At 31.5% G+C, this 18153-nt stretch overlaps 2 protein-coding genes across 2 annotated transcripts; one reads left to right on the top strand and one right to left on the bottom strand.

Annotated features, from left to right (window-relative positions):
- Positions 1 to 144: 144 nt before the first annotated feature.
- LSm7 (U6 snRNA-associated Sm-like protein LSm7) lies at positions 145 to 4110 on the top strand. The gene is made up of 3 exons (XM_085952063.1): positions 145 to 347; positions 443 to 638; positions 2749 to 4110. Exons 1-3 carry the CDS (start codon positions 312 to 314, stop codon positions 2886 to 2888), a joined length of 372 nt encoding a protein of 123 aa, XP_085808189.1. The 5' UTR covers positions 145 to 311; the 3' UTR covers positions 2889 to 4110.
- Positions 4111 to 7651: 3541 nt separating this feature from the next.
- ChLD3 (Chitin and LDLR binding deacetylase 3) lies at positions 7652 to 16864 on the bottom strand. Its single transcript, XM_085952104.1, has 9 exons — positions 16795 to 16864; positions 14945 to 15117; positions 12511 to 12647; positions 11875 to 12000; positions 11033 to 11241; positions 10353 to 10472; positions 10112 to 10269; positions 9281 to 9525; positions 7652 to 8266 (listed from the first exon to the last, which is right to left on the bottom strand). Exons 5-9 carry the CDS (start codon positions 11230 to 11232, stop codon positions 7988 to 7990), a joined length of 1002 nt encoding a protein of 333 aa, XP_085808230.1. The 5' UTR covers positions 11233 to 11241; positions 11875 to 12000; positions 12511 to 12647; positions 14945 to 15117; positions 16795 to 16864; the 3' UTR covers positions 7652 to 7987.
- Between the last annotated feature and the right edge of the window lie 1289 nt (positions 16865 to 18153).

Here is an 18153-nt window from a genome sequence, read left to right as displayed (position 1 = left end):
TTTGTAAATAATAACGAATAATGAAAATACATTATAGGAATTAAATGAAAATCAGAATGCCAACAAACAACACTAGGTATGTATTTCGAAATATTGTTTAAAAAATATACAAAGTATTGCTAGAATGAAAAGTCTACGCAAGATGGTAAAAGATTTCTATAGTCTCTGGTAATCTATGCTCCGGGTGAACCTTGCCAAACTAATCAAATATCAAAATATAACCTCAAACATTACGATTTTATGTCGTTGTCGTTAAGTAAATCGTATAATATAATTGTTTAGGGTCAATCGATCTAATTTACCAATTTAAAATGAACTCTAAAGAATCTGGAGGAGATAAAAATAAAGTAAGAAAACCCACTCACAGAAATATGCCCGCGCAATTGACGTACCTAGTAGGTTTTTAAATTATTAATATTTCTTAAATTTTCCTTGGTTTTAGATTGGAAATGCACAGTCTCAAGGGGGAGGCGACGGAAAAGAAAAACGCCGAAAAGAATCTATTCTTGATCTCAGTAAATATTTAGAAAAGAGCATTCGCGTGAAGTTTGCCGGTGGCCGCGAAGCCGCTGGAATATTAAAAGGCTACGATCCCCTCCTTAATCTAGTACTGGATAATACCACAGAGTTCCTCAGAGGTAAGGTCCAAATCACTCACTTTAACTTATTTTTCCTGTATATTGTTGCGGTCTTCTATCATAGATGTGTTACTCATCTCAAGAATCCTATGACAGTCATCCATTCTCCTATAACTTTCTGACATACTGATATAACATATCTAGAAAAACCTATGTATATATGCTGTATCTCGCTGAATGATGAGGTAGATCAAAATATGTCTAAAGTATACAGCTTTCATGTGCTCTATAATAATCATTCTCTTGACTTATTAGCACCTTTTCATAATATGATTGACTACGTATTATAGAAATTATAACCCAATGTGAGTCATGGCTGCTTCTTGAAAACATCTCAACTCCTCTCTTTCTGCTACAAGCACCCCGCACTGCAAATTAAAACCACCTCTTAAGATCTCCTAGCCCTCATTTACCCTTCTGGTTTATTGAAGAAAGTCTATCGTAGTTGTGTGTAACCGGGTATAGAGACTTACTTAAATGTTCTTCGAGTAAGCTTCATCTTGAAAAAATCTAGTTTTTTCATAGAACTTTAATTATTGACTATCCAAGCTTCCAAGTTTGAATAACCTATACACACTGCAGTGTTGCCAGATGTCCCGCCTTTTAAGGCTATACCTCAGTTGATGCATGGTCTAAAATGATCGTGGCCAGGCGATGCGCGGATTGCGGGTCGCAGGTGCAAATGACACATGCCGAACGAAATATAATTTGTCATATAAATCCATCATGCGTCCATTTAATGTTCTGTTTATTGTTCTATTAGTAACAATAATAATACATTCATTGACATGTTTTCTTTTTAAAGTAAATGGGTAATGTTTTTAGTCCTCTTTACACGATTTAAGAATTAATACCCCCGTTGCCATCACGAAGCAAATTGACGTATTCACACCTCGACTTTCGGTCTCCGAGTGCCAGCGAGTCCAAAATTTCGTCGCGCCTATAGTTGAAAATTATTTGCCGTTTCACTGAAGTATCGCCTTAAGCAAATATAGATTGTCCGCACGGGACAGCTAAATTCATGATTATCCAACAAATACAAACAAGACGTTTAAAATTCTATGAAAACAGCAAACAATAATATGTAGATCAGCGCTATGATTTTTCGCGTGAAAACATTTTTGCATGGCTATATTTCATAAAGATGAAGACCGAAACAAATTTCGAATGAAGGCTCAACTGCACAGAAATGACATCAGTTATTCAAGTTATTCCCGGAAAAGAGATTAAAATATTTTCAAGCTAATTTCATTTATTTTAAGCATACCAACATCTAATTGCTATACTGAAGGGCTATTTTCTCAGATGAATTTAAAATGGTCAGATGCAAGAAACAGATGTTCTATTGAATTGATAAATTGGAATTAGTTGTTCAATTCAATAATATGATAATAAAAAATATACTCATGTGCTGAATTTTACCAATACATTAAGTAGCAGAAAGAAAATAGGCAAGTGTCGGGAAAAAATATTGTATAATATTATTATTTTCATAGTTAAAAAGTTTCGTAGTTTGTGTTGTGTCATTTATGATTGATATTATAGAAATAAACATTTCAGGTTGTCCCACTTTTTCCTCCTTCCCCATTTTTTTAATTTCACATGGTAAAAATTCCGATTTGGTAAAATAATTATCTGGCAACACTGACCTACTGGTATGATATCAATTAATCAGTCACTAATATGTTTTCAATCACATTTTTCATATTTTTAACTGTATGTAACACAATATCTATTGCTGAGACATCATAGATAAACACACCAACCAATAATGTACCTTCCAAGCCATACACACACACACACGCATACAACTTTTTAAGGCAGCGCACATGGGAAATTGGTTTGAATATTTAATTTATTTTTTAGTATAAAGCTCTATTTGTGATACCTCCTCTAGTTCTTTTCATGTCTGCCTATATTACTGCCCAATTAATTTTTACCTTTTTTACATACTTTTTATTTACATACATTACATTTTTACCACATATAAAATAAGATGAAACATCGCTTACCAAATCTTACTAAGAAAACAGGACAACTCCAGCTCAATGTAAATAATCACAGAACCGTAGGATTAGGTTACGCTTAAGATACTTAATATTTTTTCCAGATCCTGATGATGCATACAAACTTGTTGAAGATACTCGGCCCCTCGGTCTTGTGGTCTGCAGAGGAACGTCAGTCGTGCTGATTTGCCCCATGGATGGTATGGAAGCCATTCAGAACCCCTTCATTGCGCAAGACGCATGATCAGTGTTACGTGCAGTGTATAAGACAATTTTTGTAATTAATCAAATATGTAAGTAAACATGAGAGTACTTGCTGATGGATCATCGAACAGATTCTGTATTACGGAAATGTTTTTATTATAAATCAATCCGATTGATTGTATTTGTCACGGCTCTTGAGAAATACTTAATTTTTGTGTATATCTTGAAGTTATAAAACATCTAATAAACTATTTTTTTTATTCAGAGAATTATTTACAAGATTTGAGAATGTCACATTCTTTATTGAATATACATAATTTGAAAACACCTCAGCAGGGCTATTCTAATATGTCACTTAAATATGATGTCATACTCAGGCAGTTAATTATCCCGGGAAGTTATAAACATACCACATAAGTACAAACATATTTAGAATAGCCCTGCATCCACTGAATTTGCGTCAACGAACGAATTGAGCCATGTGGGTCCTATCTAATTACGACAAAATTAACCAGTTTTTACATTTCTGAAGCACTTCGTAGATTTCGTTAATTTTGGCAGTAGGCGTTATTAAATCGAAGTATCGGTTATGTTAATTATTAACCGGTGTCAGAATCTCTCCAAATTATAGTTAAAACATCTTGAACTTGCTAATAATTTACTACTACTGAATCTAGCTAAATTAAAAAAAATGGTATTTTGTATTTTCAAATTACGTATGTTTTATAAAACATCTGCCAAGATAAAATATTAATTCAATAAATAATTCTGAATAATAAATACAGTTTAGTCTTCAGTTAACTCAAAACGACAATGATAATATTCTTAACTTAATTCTAAACTACGCAATTATCTTATTTTCTTATCCAATTTCACAGCGTATTTAGAGATTAAAATCATGCCAACAGGAAAGAATCATCTGGAAAAATATCGTAATAATAATGGATCGCTTAGCACTTAGGTTACCACAGACACAAAAATTTATTTAGATGCTTTAAAAAAAATCCATGTAGTATTGCGAATTATCATGGTTCACCCACTAACATGTTCCCAATAAATTGAGATTAAATTGTACTCTGCGGGTTTGGTGAAATTATAATGAATTGTCCATTTTGGAATTATCAGTACCCAGTCTTTTATTTTTAATACATACTACTCGATTCAATTTTGTATTACAATTATTATTCTATTTAGGGATTGCAATACCAAATGAAAATACCAATACCAGTATTTCGGTATTTCCTATTGAATACCTTATTCGTAAAATAATTAGAAAAAAACAGAAGTACACCCGATCCTCTTTTTGCACGGTTTCGAAATAACACGGTTTAAAAAAAGTACCGATTATTTTTTATTATCTTTTATCTACACAAGAATAAAAATACGTATGTATGTAGGTACATAGTTATCAAAAAATTGCATTGCAGCGTCATTAAACATTTCCAGCGTTGAGAGTGATTTTTTGCCAGAGAAAAACAGCAGTAAACGGGCACGTTTATTGTCTAGTAACGAGACTGAATGAATATATTTCTCTATGCTCTATGAAGAATTTAATTTAAATCGGAAACTATGTATTTTTATGAATAAATATTTTAATGTATAAATAATAAATAAATCCGATTTATTTTTGAAGAATTTCGTATTTTGAGTTGATTTTAAGTAATGGAACCTATCTACCATTTTTGTATGGGCACCTTATCTTTTTTTACACGGTTTTGTTTTGCACGGCAGTCTTTGGAACATATCCTTCGTGCAAAAAGAGGATCGGGTGTATGTAACTATGTACTTACCAATCAATATAGTATAATATGTAAAAATCTCTTTAAAAATATTATTTTATAGCATGTGTCATCGTTGGTCACCAAGGACGATGAACGGACACGGAAGTAAACCAGACATCGCGTAACCCGACAAAAAATCTACAGTCCTGTTAAGATTTCTATGTTAATTAATACATTTTGTTTCCACTTTCAATACCGAACATATTGGTATTGTCTGATTTTTAAAGCAAGTATTTCGGTATCGTAAAATACCGGTACTGCAATCCCTAATTCCATTCCATTATGTACCGTTGTGTAAAGTTATAATGTAATGATAATTTAAAGTAAGTGTACAAATTAAAGTATGTTTTTCTCATAAGTTTGGATTTTTTTTAAATTAATACCTACTTCCTCATTCATTCATTTTTAATAATGAAAATATACCATCAGGTTTCTCAACATTAAATTGGTCACATTTTGCTGAATAGGTCAAAGACAATAAAATTGACAAAAATCTGTAGATACCTAACACCAACTTTTTTGTCTAAAGGTGACATTGGGTAAGGGAAATTGGTTGTGTGGCACTCCACATAAAAATTCTCCCAAGAAATTAAATATACTTTAATAATAAGATTAAAAAAATTAAATCTCTGTACTTATACGTAATAATAAAATAATATTGTTTTATCAACATACTTACCTAATATAAATACCTAGTAATACTGAGTAGGATGAAATTATTTTTGATAAAGAATTATGTTTTAATACTGCACTAAAATAGATAAACAAACACGTAACTCCTCATTGGTGTTGCAGTCGCTCCCATTTTTTGATTTCGACCCCATGAGACAAAATGCTGACAACTCTAGCTCAGAAAATGAGGCTTTGTGCATAGGATCGTTTTTTATGTCTATTCAATTTTGTACCGTTGTAATTTGGCGAAAGGATTGATGAACCAATCAAGTGATGGGGAATACTTAAAAAAATATGTTGTTAAACTTGTAAATCAAATCTTGGTCATAAATAAAATTTCTATTAAATCTGCTAATATTATCGAATGTATTGTGTAAGATTCTTGCACTGATAACATGTCTAATCATTTTAAAAACCAATTCACAAAAACCTCTTAATCCGTGTTCATATAACAGAAAAATTTGCAAAGTTTGTAAACATTAGAATAAATTATTCATCATTTTGTAAGGAATTAGCTCTTTTTTAATTTTGAAAAAAATTAATATTAATTAAAACAATAATTAGACAATGAAAAAAATGTTCTGGATTTACAAAGTTAACAGTATAGAACGACTATTAATTTATTTGTACAATAAGCATCTGCCAGTATTACTTTAGATGCGTTAGCAGAAAGATAATAGTGATATGTGGAGATTTGCAAAATGACCCTTATTACAGTTTATGTAATAGCGCCTGTACACGTGCATGGGTTTACTTACAAATAGTGTGTATTTTAAACTATCGCGATAATAACTGTTTACATGTAAAAATGCTGACTATCTCGCCAATCTCATTCTTCAAGAGTTAGTGAGACGCGATGTTGTCATTTTATAGTACTATTTTTTGACACCTCATTTTAACCTCAAAATGAGTCTGTGCGGTGTAGTTCGTTTTTCAACTGGCAGGTTCGCCATTATCGTTGTACTGCGGAGGCACAGATAATGAACAAATCCCAACTGTCCCGTGAAAATTCAGAAGCTTCCGAACTTTTTTGATTCATGCATGCAATCTTGCAACTTGCAAGATAATACATGTTTACACATGCATTTTCGTATTATGGCCGTAATACGTACTGTCAGCATTAAATCCATGCACGTATAAACAGTGTATAATGTTAATTTTCAACCAGTTTTATTTGTATTGATCTCTTTACGATCTCAGGCATAGTGGTTTATGAGGAGCGTTTTATTTTTGATCACTGTCCATTTAATATGTCAATGTCTGACATTATATTAGTGTATACTTACAAAATCACATAATAGTCAAAGATTCTCCCGTGCTGCTTCCAATAAACTAAAATATTCTCTTCAAATAAAACAAATGTCAAATAAAAACAATATGTTATAATATTATCAGAAAGTAAAACTTAACAATACAAATTTAATATTATATTAATAAATACAACTTATAACTAAATCATATTGCACATAGCCTTTATAATGGCAAAAAAATACATAGTAATATTAAAAATAATATTAGTGTATCTTCTACTAGGATAACCTCACAGTTAGGTAGGGTTTTAAGTATTTAATAAAAACCACTATCGTTAATATTCTGGGTACGGTCATATTTTTTTACACTAAACTAAAGGGTTACATAAAGCCAAACTTGAAATTTTGAAATATAATTTTTGTCACTGTAAGTAGGTACTCAAATTTACTACCCAGTGTATTGTAATAGGTACTAAAGACATCTAGTGACAGATTTATGAGTCATCCAATTAATTCAGATTATTGAAAAATAATCAGTGTTTTAATAATCATTCTATATTGTAATCTAGAAGTAATAAGAAATAATTACAAGATAAAAAGAACTTTTTATATACAACGTTTTTAAATTTTCTGTTGAATCATATAAACTTGACTTGACTAACTTAAACGATCAAAAAATTTGTACTTGATATCAATAATACTGAAATGTCATATTGATTTCCATAGTAACGCACGTATATATTAATAATTTAGTTGCTAGAACACACTTAGCAACCAATAATAGTTTTACTTTTTACAGATTTCTTCTGAAATAACTTTTCATACAAAACAGAATTAACTGAAAATGAAATCAATTCTACTTAAAGATGGCTAAAAGTATTAAAAAAATGCATTGGCATTGTGTTCTGGTATATTCTAAAAGTTTCAAATGTCTAGCTAGTCGGGAAGTTAGTTAAAAATCGATTGCAAGATTTGTACCGGACAAATAAGAATACGAGCTAAGAAAAATATTGTAAAATAAGATATTTTTTTTATTTTTTATGATTTTTTTTTTCATATTTTTAACGACACTTTGAATTTAGAGCGAAGCTCTTACTACAATCGCTGTTATACGAAAAATTTGTGGCTTAGTATTTCATAATTATTCAAACAGATGTCACTGTGTGTTTAATTTTTAGACTATGCAAATCAATTGACAGTGGCTAGTAATTTGAGTTTAAAGTCGAATGAGTAACTCATAGATCGAGAAAACTCACTGAAGGCATAGAACCGAATAATTGCATGCTTTGTAATTTAGTCACTAGATATATCTAATACCACTTTATTCAAAGTTTTCACGCAGAGTGTAAGAATCGGATCTCGATTACGAAATTTACTTATCAAGTGAATTGTCATGCAATGCCATTCATTCTAAATATTTAGAAACTACTTAGAACTTAATCTAATCCAAACTCATTTCTTATCCACGGATATTGGCGAGGACACTCGTTACAGGTGATAAGATACCTGTCCGACTGTAATACCCGAGAATGCAATTTACACGTGTTGGGTAAATTGCAGGCAATTTCGGACTGCTCGAACGGTTTTTTGGTACACTGCCACGGTTCGAATTGACTCAGTTGATTAATGGGTGTGGGATGTCGCATCCATTGTATCGCTTGATAATTTGACACAAAATATACATCGGGCATCTTCAGCATCTCGTCCATGAATTTCTGAAAATATTAATCGTAACAATCACCAATAATATTCGCCCCAGAGATTGTGGAATAACCGTATTTTATGGAGAGGAAGCATAAAAGCTATGTCAAAAATTATGCTTTAATAATTATTTAGTCTTGGTAACTTGTTTTTTTATTTTTCTCCACACAGCTAAACAAGTTACTAAGGCTAATGATCAAAGCATGATTTTTGACAAATTATAAGGCAATCAAAGTCCCCCTATTAGCCTATTAGGTGGTATGTCGCCAATGAGGTGTTGGTCCATTGGCAGTGGCGAATGGTGGAGGTAGGCAGTTAAGATCCACCATAAATAGTGCACAAGGCATATTGTCAGTCATACGTATTTGTTTTCATTGAAATACGACTACAATTTACAGATGGTGTTGGTTAGTTTTTAAAATTCAATTAAACCCTGCAAAAACCAGGCCATAATAGATAATAGTCAAAAAATACTTGTCTGTCTATAAAATATCTACAATTACGCAATTAAATCATACATAACTATGAATATTTAATAGATAGAATATTTTTTTTTCTATTGTAGTTTGGTTTATGCATGGCTTAATGAATTAAAAAAAGAACCAACAATATGTGTAATATGTCTTCTTAATCCTACGAAAACAAGTATGAATGAAAAAGTATGCACTATTTTGTTGTATCGCCCAAAATATACCGAAACTATTATGGTTTAGTTTAGTCAGGGTTTAATTGATTTTTAAAAACTAACCAACACCATCTGTGAATTGTAGTCTTAGTTCAATAAAAACAATTACGTATGACTAATAAAGTTTAATGTGTACTTTTTTTGTTGAACTCTGAACGAGCCTACATTAGTGCAGCAAGAAAATTTCAAACCGCAATAAGTGTAAACTCCTATTATAAATTTTCTTCAATATCAAAGTGATAGTTTTTTTTAAGAAGCTTGTGGATCTATCCACATGTGCTCTCCTTCCAAATACTTAAATTGAAGATGACTTGTGAAGTAATTGCAGATGTTATATTATTACCTTGAATGCTGTTAAGTATTCTGGCTTCTTGAACCAAGCTGTATGAAAGTATAGTCCCAATGGTGCTCTGTTACTAGTGTAGTGTCGTTTGAAATTTGATATGAACATCCTGTAAATTTCGTCTCCGGGCAGGTGAGGTGGACAAGAATCCACCATGGCGCATGTGTATTCGCTGACTGTCAATTGGTTCATCACCATTTCCCATATTCCTGGATAACTTCTCGATGGACAGTTTTGGTTAGCCCCTAAATCATACAAAAATTTACATTTTTATTATGCTGTATATCAATCACATTATACCAAATGTTGAAGAAATCCTCCTGCTGCTGCATGCAGCCTTCTGTGTTTCTCTATTAACATTGGTGAAGAAAGCTTCAGTTTATCATAAGTGCCATTTTTCTAAGCAACATCAGCTACAAACCATTATAACTCTTAAATTTGTATGAAAATTAATAGATATGGGATTCTATTTTTGTTTCATTTTCATACATTTATGGTCCATCTATATAAAAGAAAGTTGTCGAAATGTGACGAAGAAACGAAAGGGGTAATTGTATGTCTAATAATAGCATTGAACTATCTATAAAATTCACATTTTAGATTCACTAGCTGGCACATATTATTTATTGAAATTTGTCCAGAGTATTTATCGGAGCATTCCTACGCGTGAATTTTATCAGATGTTTCGGTAACCCCCAGTTTAGCAGCAAGACACAAAAACTGTTAAATTTTTTCATGCATTTGATTGTAGATAAAATTACAAAAATAAATTTTGAAATTCTATGTTTGCACTGAAAACAAAATAATACACGCAAAAAACACTATTAATACCTGTGCAAGTATGGGGCATCTTGTGATCGAGTGTGTAAGGCCAAAGAGGTGGATTTGAGAATGGCGCTACCATCGACGAGTCATAAACAAATCCAAACTCTTTCATCATCAAGAACTGACGATTCCATCCGACTCGTAGAAACGGTACACGCATGCCACTGAAACGATATCATCAGCTATAATTTCGCACATACAGAATTATTATAATTTTTAAAGTTATAATGAATTTATAAATTGTTACCGTAGATCTTCCATGCGAATGTTTCCAAATTTGTTGACAATATTTGCCATGCCGACCATTTCATCAAACCAATCTTCAATGGTTGCGTTTTTGGACCACCAATCTTCTGGACCTTTATGTCTGAAAAGAAAAATTATCTAATAATTTCTTAAGATACTTAAGTTAATCTGTTTTACATTGGCGGTTTTAGTTAGGACATTCTGTCTATGGTGATAAATTGCCATTGAGTGTTTAAATGCCGCAATAGTCCCTTATGTACTCATTTATAATAAGTAATTACAATTAAATGTAATCAGAAATAACTTCAAGATTTTATGGTGTTAACTGTTGCTCGTTTGCATGTGTGTATTAGCATTCAAAAACACTTTGCATGTATCCATTTATAATACTAAACTAGTAGAAGTATGATAGCACAAATTTTAGGTAAAATTTGAAACTAAAAATCATATGGGCCAGCACCGTATATAAATGTCAATGGTTATCTGTCTATAGTTTTATTCTAATAGTAGATGAGAACAGAAGGTTCCCCAATTACACTAATCGATATTTGTTTAGTGTTATGGACAAATGTTTAGACACAAAGGGCGCCGCAAGACGAAAATATTTTAAAACGACTGTCCTAGAGGGTAACTTTCCATGTTTAATGAATCTTATAAACATTTAAAAAAAATCATATTTACGTTATTGAGTGGACAGCGATCTCGTGACCACTATTCCATATCTTTTGCACTTGCATGTAGTTAGTATATTGATGGGAAACGTAAAATGTCGCTTTGATTGGACACCCGTTTGGATTTTTCTTATCTGGTGTGAATAAAGATTGAGTGTAGAGATCATAGTTCTCAAAGTTAATTGCATCATCGAATGTCAATATTATCATTTGAGGAACCTGAAAAAAAAAATTATTACGTTGATTAAAAAATATAGATTTACACAACATAGGTCCTAGGATCGAGCCAGAATAAATACTATTATTATACGAATCCTGGACATTTACTACTTTGAGGATGTGGTCAAAAAATGAGGAAGAAGCGGAAATTTAGGAAAGCTTACATGGAAAGTATAGACTATGGGTGATACTACGATTCCATGATTGACAAATGGTAGACCTCCCAGAAGATCCGAGGGCAGGTATGAATCAAATTGCAGTCAGAACTCTACGAGTCTACTGTAAAAAGAAGAGGTCTTTGGATGTATGTCATATAGAGTAGCTATATTATTTGGTCATGGTGTCAATTGGTGAGAGTTCGTCACTTCGGTTGGTAAGTGGGGTGTGACAAAATTACTCAAATCAATCTGTCTCAACTACTCGCACTATAATGTATCTTAATAAAATAATATTTCTAATAAATTAATGGCTGGTATCTGAAAGTTCATCTGTTTCCAAAATCACTCTGACACCACAACAGAATCATATTAGTCATATTCTGGCCATTGTTTACAACATGTTCTAATTAGATGTGAATAATGATTATTGAATTTAAACTGTTCTTTACATTATAATATAAATATATTTGGTTACCTGATTGAGCTCCAATCCGCCTGGTATTAGAGTCCCATCTTTAGAGCAAAAACAATCTGGTAAAATACATGTCCGAGGGTTACATATTTCTGCAGCATTTGGATCATGATTAGCATCACACCAACCCTGAAGATATTGCAGCATTTTATTTATTTATTTAAAACATAAATTATTATGTATGCTAATACACACACAACATTGTGAACAAGGTATTTTATAAGCATCTGCATGTGAATGCAGCTCGTAACACAAATTTTTCACTTAATAAATAATAATTTTTTTATAAATAATTCGGAAGATAGCAAATTTACCACAAAGTATATTTATTTTATGTTTCAATAATTGAGGTTTGTCTAAATACTCTAAATAATTAATAAAAATATTTGCAAAAAGTTCACGTATCCCTTTCAATCAAATCTATATTATTTGGTGTTGGTATCAATGCATCACAGGAAACAATAGTTTATGGAAACACTATAGTGTATGAATTATGGCGGTTCTGGTTTCAATTTATTCCAATCTGCTTCAAATTTATTACATACTCTGATTTAATATTATAATATTTTTAGAGTTAGAACATTAATAAAAAAAGATATTTTGAGACTTTGAATGGTGGTGAATTTATTACTATTTTACCTCATCCGATGAATCCGGGCAATCTACTGACCCATCGCAGAAATATTCATTAGGAAGACACGTTCCGTCGGCACATCCAAGGTGTGAAGTATCTGGGCAGTCTGCATCTTCCAATAAAGGCTTAGGTATTCGCGCCTCTGACGAAACAAATAATGAGAGATAAAATTAGGAATATGTTATGCTTTTTCTAATACATTCTACCTATCTATATATACTCAATTAAAAGTATTCGGGTACAATAATCAAATTATATGTAGGTATTCCTGCGTTTGTAATAATTACCAACTGAATAATAGCTAATTTAACCTATCTAGTTTCTGTGACCTAATATTTTTAATATTTGTGTTTGTTTTAAATGATAAATAACAATATAATATAAATATAGGTATATTTTAAAAATCCTCACTTGCTCGAAAAAGGTCCTTCGTCGTCTATATGCAATTGCATACCTACAATAATTAATACCCTCTGTAATGATATTTTTTTTACCATGGCCGATCCTAATAAGATTATATTATGGGCATCCACAGAGTAGAGGTTTTGTTTGTATGAGAAATGAATGTTAGTCACTTGCTCAACCTGTTAGGTCCATACTCTGACTCATACACAAATCGAAAAACTGTACTTGACAGACCCAGGATTCTAATATGGGACCCACGACGTTATAGGCCGACGCTTAAGCCGTACGGCCACCGTGAAAGTCAATGATAGACAGGTACAACTTAAAAACCCTGTTAAAAAAAATATACGAAAAAACGTTTAAAAACGAATGCTTCACAAAAACAAATGAAGTAAAAAGATGTAAACAAAAATGTTCTGTTCAATTTTATTTTAGTTATAGGTACCTACTGCAAATAAACGGTTTATCAATTAAAACAAATGAACTTGTTGTTCCAATTTAAAAAAAAAAACACAATGCCATTGAAAGAAATTAACATTAAAATCAAGATATAGTTCACCAGAAAAATATTGAACAGTGATATGTGATACAATATGTGATCTATATCTACAACCATAAACTAAAACAAATAAAACAATAATTGAATCGAAATAAATTCGACTACCAACATTACCGACTGACTTCATTTTCAATATTGTAAAATCGCATAAACTACTTTCTTTTTTATTTTGACTCTAAAAAACGGTCACGCCAATCAATTTTATAGTATTAAGTCAATCATAAATTTGATTTAATATAATACTTTAATAGTGAAATTTTTCATTAACAGTTACGTGTCTTACGTGGTGGCTTTGAAGAAGTTTCATTATTTATTGCGGAAGATGGTTGCGATATTAGAAACATCAGGGCTGAATTTACGCTTATAAAGGCCCGATTAAAAAATATATATATTTTTTTTAATATGTAATATTTCAATCATTTTTTTACATTTCAGAAGTTATTTTCATCAGATTTCCGATATATTCTACTTTGGTCAATGGTGTTGTGTAAATATATTTGAGTCGTCTAGAGTCATAACTCACATTTTGCAATTTTTACAGTTTTGAGTTAAATATACCAAGTGATTCTAAAGGCATTAATCTATATAAAGAAAATAGTCAAAAGTCACTTTAAACCATGTGAAAATCGTTGACAAAGTTGACTGTTGGTGTCATAACTCACATTTTTCAATGAATAATGGAGTTCTGTCATCAAGGAGCTCTATTTCTCATAGTGTGCTGTGTGTCTGCAGCCTTAGAAGTATTTTATATGTTTAAAAAATATATGTAAATCGACTCATTCTCTCATTAATATTCAAGGGAGTTAAATACTTTACTTATAATTACAAAAAACAGTGCTCTGGTGTTTTTTTGCGATTACTTATCTCAAAATTAGATTTTTGGAATATGTGAGTTATGACTCTAGGCAACTCATTTTAATTCGTGGTAATGTTGACAATGTCAGACAATCATTCGCCTTGGCAATTTACTAGTTGCAAATTTGCTGATAAAACTTCTGGAAGCATTTCTAACACTTGATAAGGTATTTAGAATTATATAGGAATATAACACAATATTATCATGCGTTCATCAGCTAATTTGAAATTTTTCCGAGTTCCCTTTTTCAAACTATTTCCGGTTCCGGAGCCACTACGAATTTTGAACTACTCGGCTGCTCCTTTAGCAAAATGTAAATTCAACCTTCAATAATATTATCGTTTAATATATTATTAATTAAACTAGCGACTGAGCCAAAAAACATAGATAAAATTGCTCAGAAGGATATTTGTATTAATTTATTAAAACAAATAAAATAGGAACTGCCCTTCAGACAATGACTGTTACCACAACCACAGAGAAAGATAAAAGAGTGAAAGTATTTTAAATTAAACATTTAATTATTTCATTACCGATATCAGCTATCGGAATAAAATTAAGATGTGAGGTGAGAACAGTACGTAATTATGATAGTTCTGCATTCCTATATACAGTTTACCTGCAGTGATATCACAGTTTTCCACGTTAGCTTTGAAATCGCAAATTTGCCGATTCACGTCAAAGAGTAATCCGACAGAACATTTAAATTCGAAGACTTCTCCCTCCAGGCACAGGTAATATTTGGAGCACTCGTTATTCGTCCATATTTTATGTGGCGATCTATTTGGATTCCTGTAAATAACGACAAATTAAATTAATTTAAAGTTATTGGCATTCCATCAGTCGTCCGTTTTCTACGCCATTGGTGCCATTATTATAAGCACACATCGGTACAAAAGAACCCTGCAAGAATGATAATTTAACGTACCTACCTACATATTTTTATTTACGAGTTAGTTTTGTGGTCATTAGGGACACTTCACGTGGCTGGGACATAGAGGGTGAGTTATTCCTCGATCTAGGGATGCCGCTATTAAAGCTACAATATTTTTTTTTGATAAATCGTATGCAACCTCAATGTTACTGATTCTCACTAGCCGTGCTTTTATGCTACAATACGTCGCGTGACCTCATGTTTCCCGATTGCCTTATATAAGTGCAGTGTGGTGCCTGATTTGTAAAGCTGTTTTCACAATAGCCCAAATAATTCGAATGTACGTGGTCACACTGTGAAGAGGGCGACATACGCGCGAAATGTTTACTGTCTATCGACACAGTGTCGGTGTTTCAACACGCACCAAAGGGCGCCAACTTTAGACTTATTTGGGCTGGGAGAATAAGGTCAAACGATGCGAATAGTGCTAATTTTAACAAAACTAAACCATAAATCAGTATAAAATTAATCTGCCTTATCAATACACATATGTAGGTATTTTAAATTATAATATAATATTTTTATTTGTTTGGTACAATAATATGAATACACAAAATAAAATAGACACTAAGTGCCCGAAGATCGAAAAAAAAGTGAGTATGCAGAAATTTTCCATGTGATATCGCCAATATCCTAAATACATGTCTCCAGTCCCAAAAATATATAATATATTAGAGCTTCTATGGATATTCAAATATGGCTTTGGATGTAAAAGGCAGCGTGATTATTTTAAAAATATACACTATGTGCCGTTTAGTTAATGTGTCGTGAGAGTTAGTTCTTCGTTTGCGTTATAAAGCGTGACACTTAGTCATTTTTTTTTTAAAGAAATTAGAGAAAAAATAATGAATTGTTCATTAGAAACCCCTATATCTCAGATTCAGCTTTTTGGTACATAGTGCATATTTAATTTCGTGTATTCATAATATGCACTTTACGAGATATGAATTTCTGTGATATCTTTTGCGATTGAGTGTTTATTTATATAATAAGTATACTCGATTCCCGCTCTTTTTGAAAATGTGAAAACAGGATAATAAAAACATACTGCTTGCAGTATATATACATATAGCAACAATATTATAGTATGGTTATCCAACATGCTAAAACACATTATTCCAGAGGCTTTCATTTCATTATTTATATTGTACAATGTTGTAGCAATATAATTTAGTAATATTTCCGGTATTGTAGAAAAAATTATAAGATATTACCAACTTCATATTATACTACTGATAAATTAATAACCTCAACTGTTTTGTGCGATTTACATAAATATTAGTAAGTATTTAATTTCATGATGGTAATACTGATATACTTACCTACTAATACATAGTAACATTATAGTATTATTTTTACACTGAATCCAGGGCAATACAAAACAAGACGCGCTAAGAGCATTATTTTCTTTTACCATTCATATCAACATTTTTTTTTTGTAAAAAGACATGCTACTTTTAACGCCATCACGTTATAAAATTGACATAGAAAGTTGGATTCATTAGTAGGTAGGTACTTAAATAATTTATATTTACCTATAAAATCGTCCATCCTCCAGACATTTCACCGTATTCCGTACACTTCGTTTCACTAAATTTGCACTGCGCACACCTTCATTAAACAAATAAAATAATTAGTTACCTACAATCAGTAGTACATACTTAGGTACAGTGTTATTTTTCAACTAAGAGTACAAATTTATTGCTCATTAACCCATAAGTTATACTATATATTATAATATCTATTCCTGCCAGTGGCAAAGGGTGGAGGTAGGCTGTTAAGATCCGACATAAATAGTGCACACTAAACTATGTCAGTCGAACATATTTGTTGCCATTGAACTGAGGCTATAATGTATGGATAGTGTTTGTTAGTTTTTAAAATTCAATTAAACCCTGCCTAATCAAAGCCTACGTAGATAATAGTCAAAAACATTTTTCTATAAAATATCTAAAATTATGCCATTAAACCATTCATAATTTTAGATGTTTTGTAGATAGAAGATTTTTTAATCGATTATGGTTTGGCTTACGCAAGGCTTAATGAATTAAAAAAAAACCTAACCTAACCAACACCATCTATAATACTAATAATATGCATTCTTAATTCAACGAATATAAAATTGACTATTAATTGGGTTTAATTGAATTTTAAAAACTAAACAGCACCATCTGAAAATTGTATTCTTAATCAATGAAAACAAATAAGTATGCATGACTGACAAAGTTTGGTGTAAGTACATTATTTAAGTCGAATCTTAAAAGCCTACCTCCACCCCTCGCCACTGATTCCTACAATAATTCAACAAGACTTTCAAATTGCTTGTATTCCGGAAATAATTGATAGTATTATGTATTATACCTAATATACTTACCTAGATAGGTAAAGTATAGTTGATATTAAGTACCTACTAGAATATTACCGCCAGTAAGCTGTTATCTCAATATTTACCGGTAATTTACTGACACAGATAATCACTGGTAAAGTATCCTATAGAATGGGTTATTTTAAAGTTATTATTAATATTATCTTAATCCTTCTTTATTATATTTTTATTGGATCTGGAATCTAGATCGCTCGAAGAAATTAGTGAAAGTTCGCTGCGCCAAATTAACACTCCATAAGTACCTACGCCGTTTACCGGTTTTTGTATAGTAGTAAATTTAAAAAAATAATCGATTACATTGTTATATATACGGAAAAGAAGATGCAGACACATACCATTGCAAAAACAAAACAAAAATACAATCACTGCATAAACCAAACACTTCTTGCCGTCCATCGTAAAGTCTAACTGGCTACTGAAGTTTACTGTATCGACTCGCATATTATAAGTGACTTTCTTCTTTCTCCGTTACGGAATAAGTATACACTTCCATGAGATGTCGATGTAT

Source organism: Rhyacophila brunnea, unplaced genomic scaffold, assembly GCF_057557595.1.
Source record: "Rhyacophila brunnea isolate RB1 unplaced genomic scaffold, BYU_Rbru_1.0 scaffold_3, whole genome shotgun sequence".
NCBI lineage: Eukaryota > Metazoa > Arthropoda > Insecta > Trichoptera > Rhyacophilidae > Rhyacophila > Rhyacophila brunnea.
This window is presented reverse-complemented; position numbering and strand designations above follow the sequence as displayed.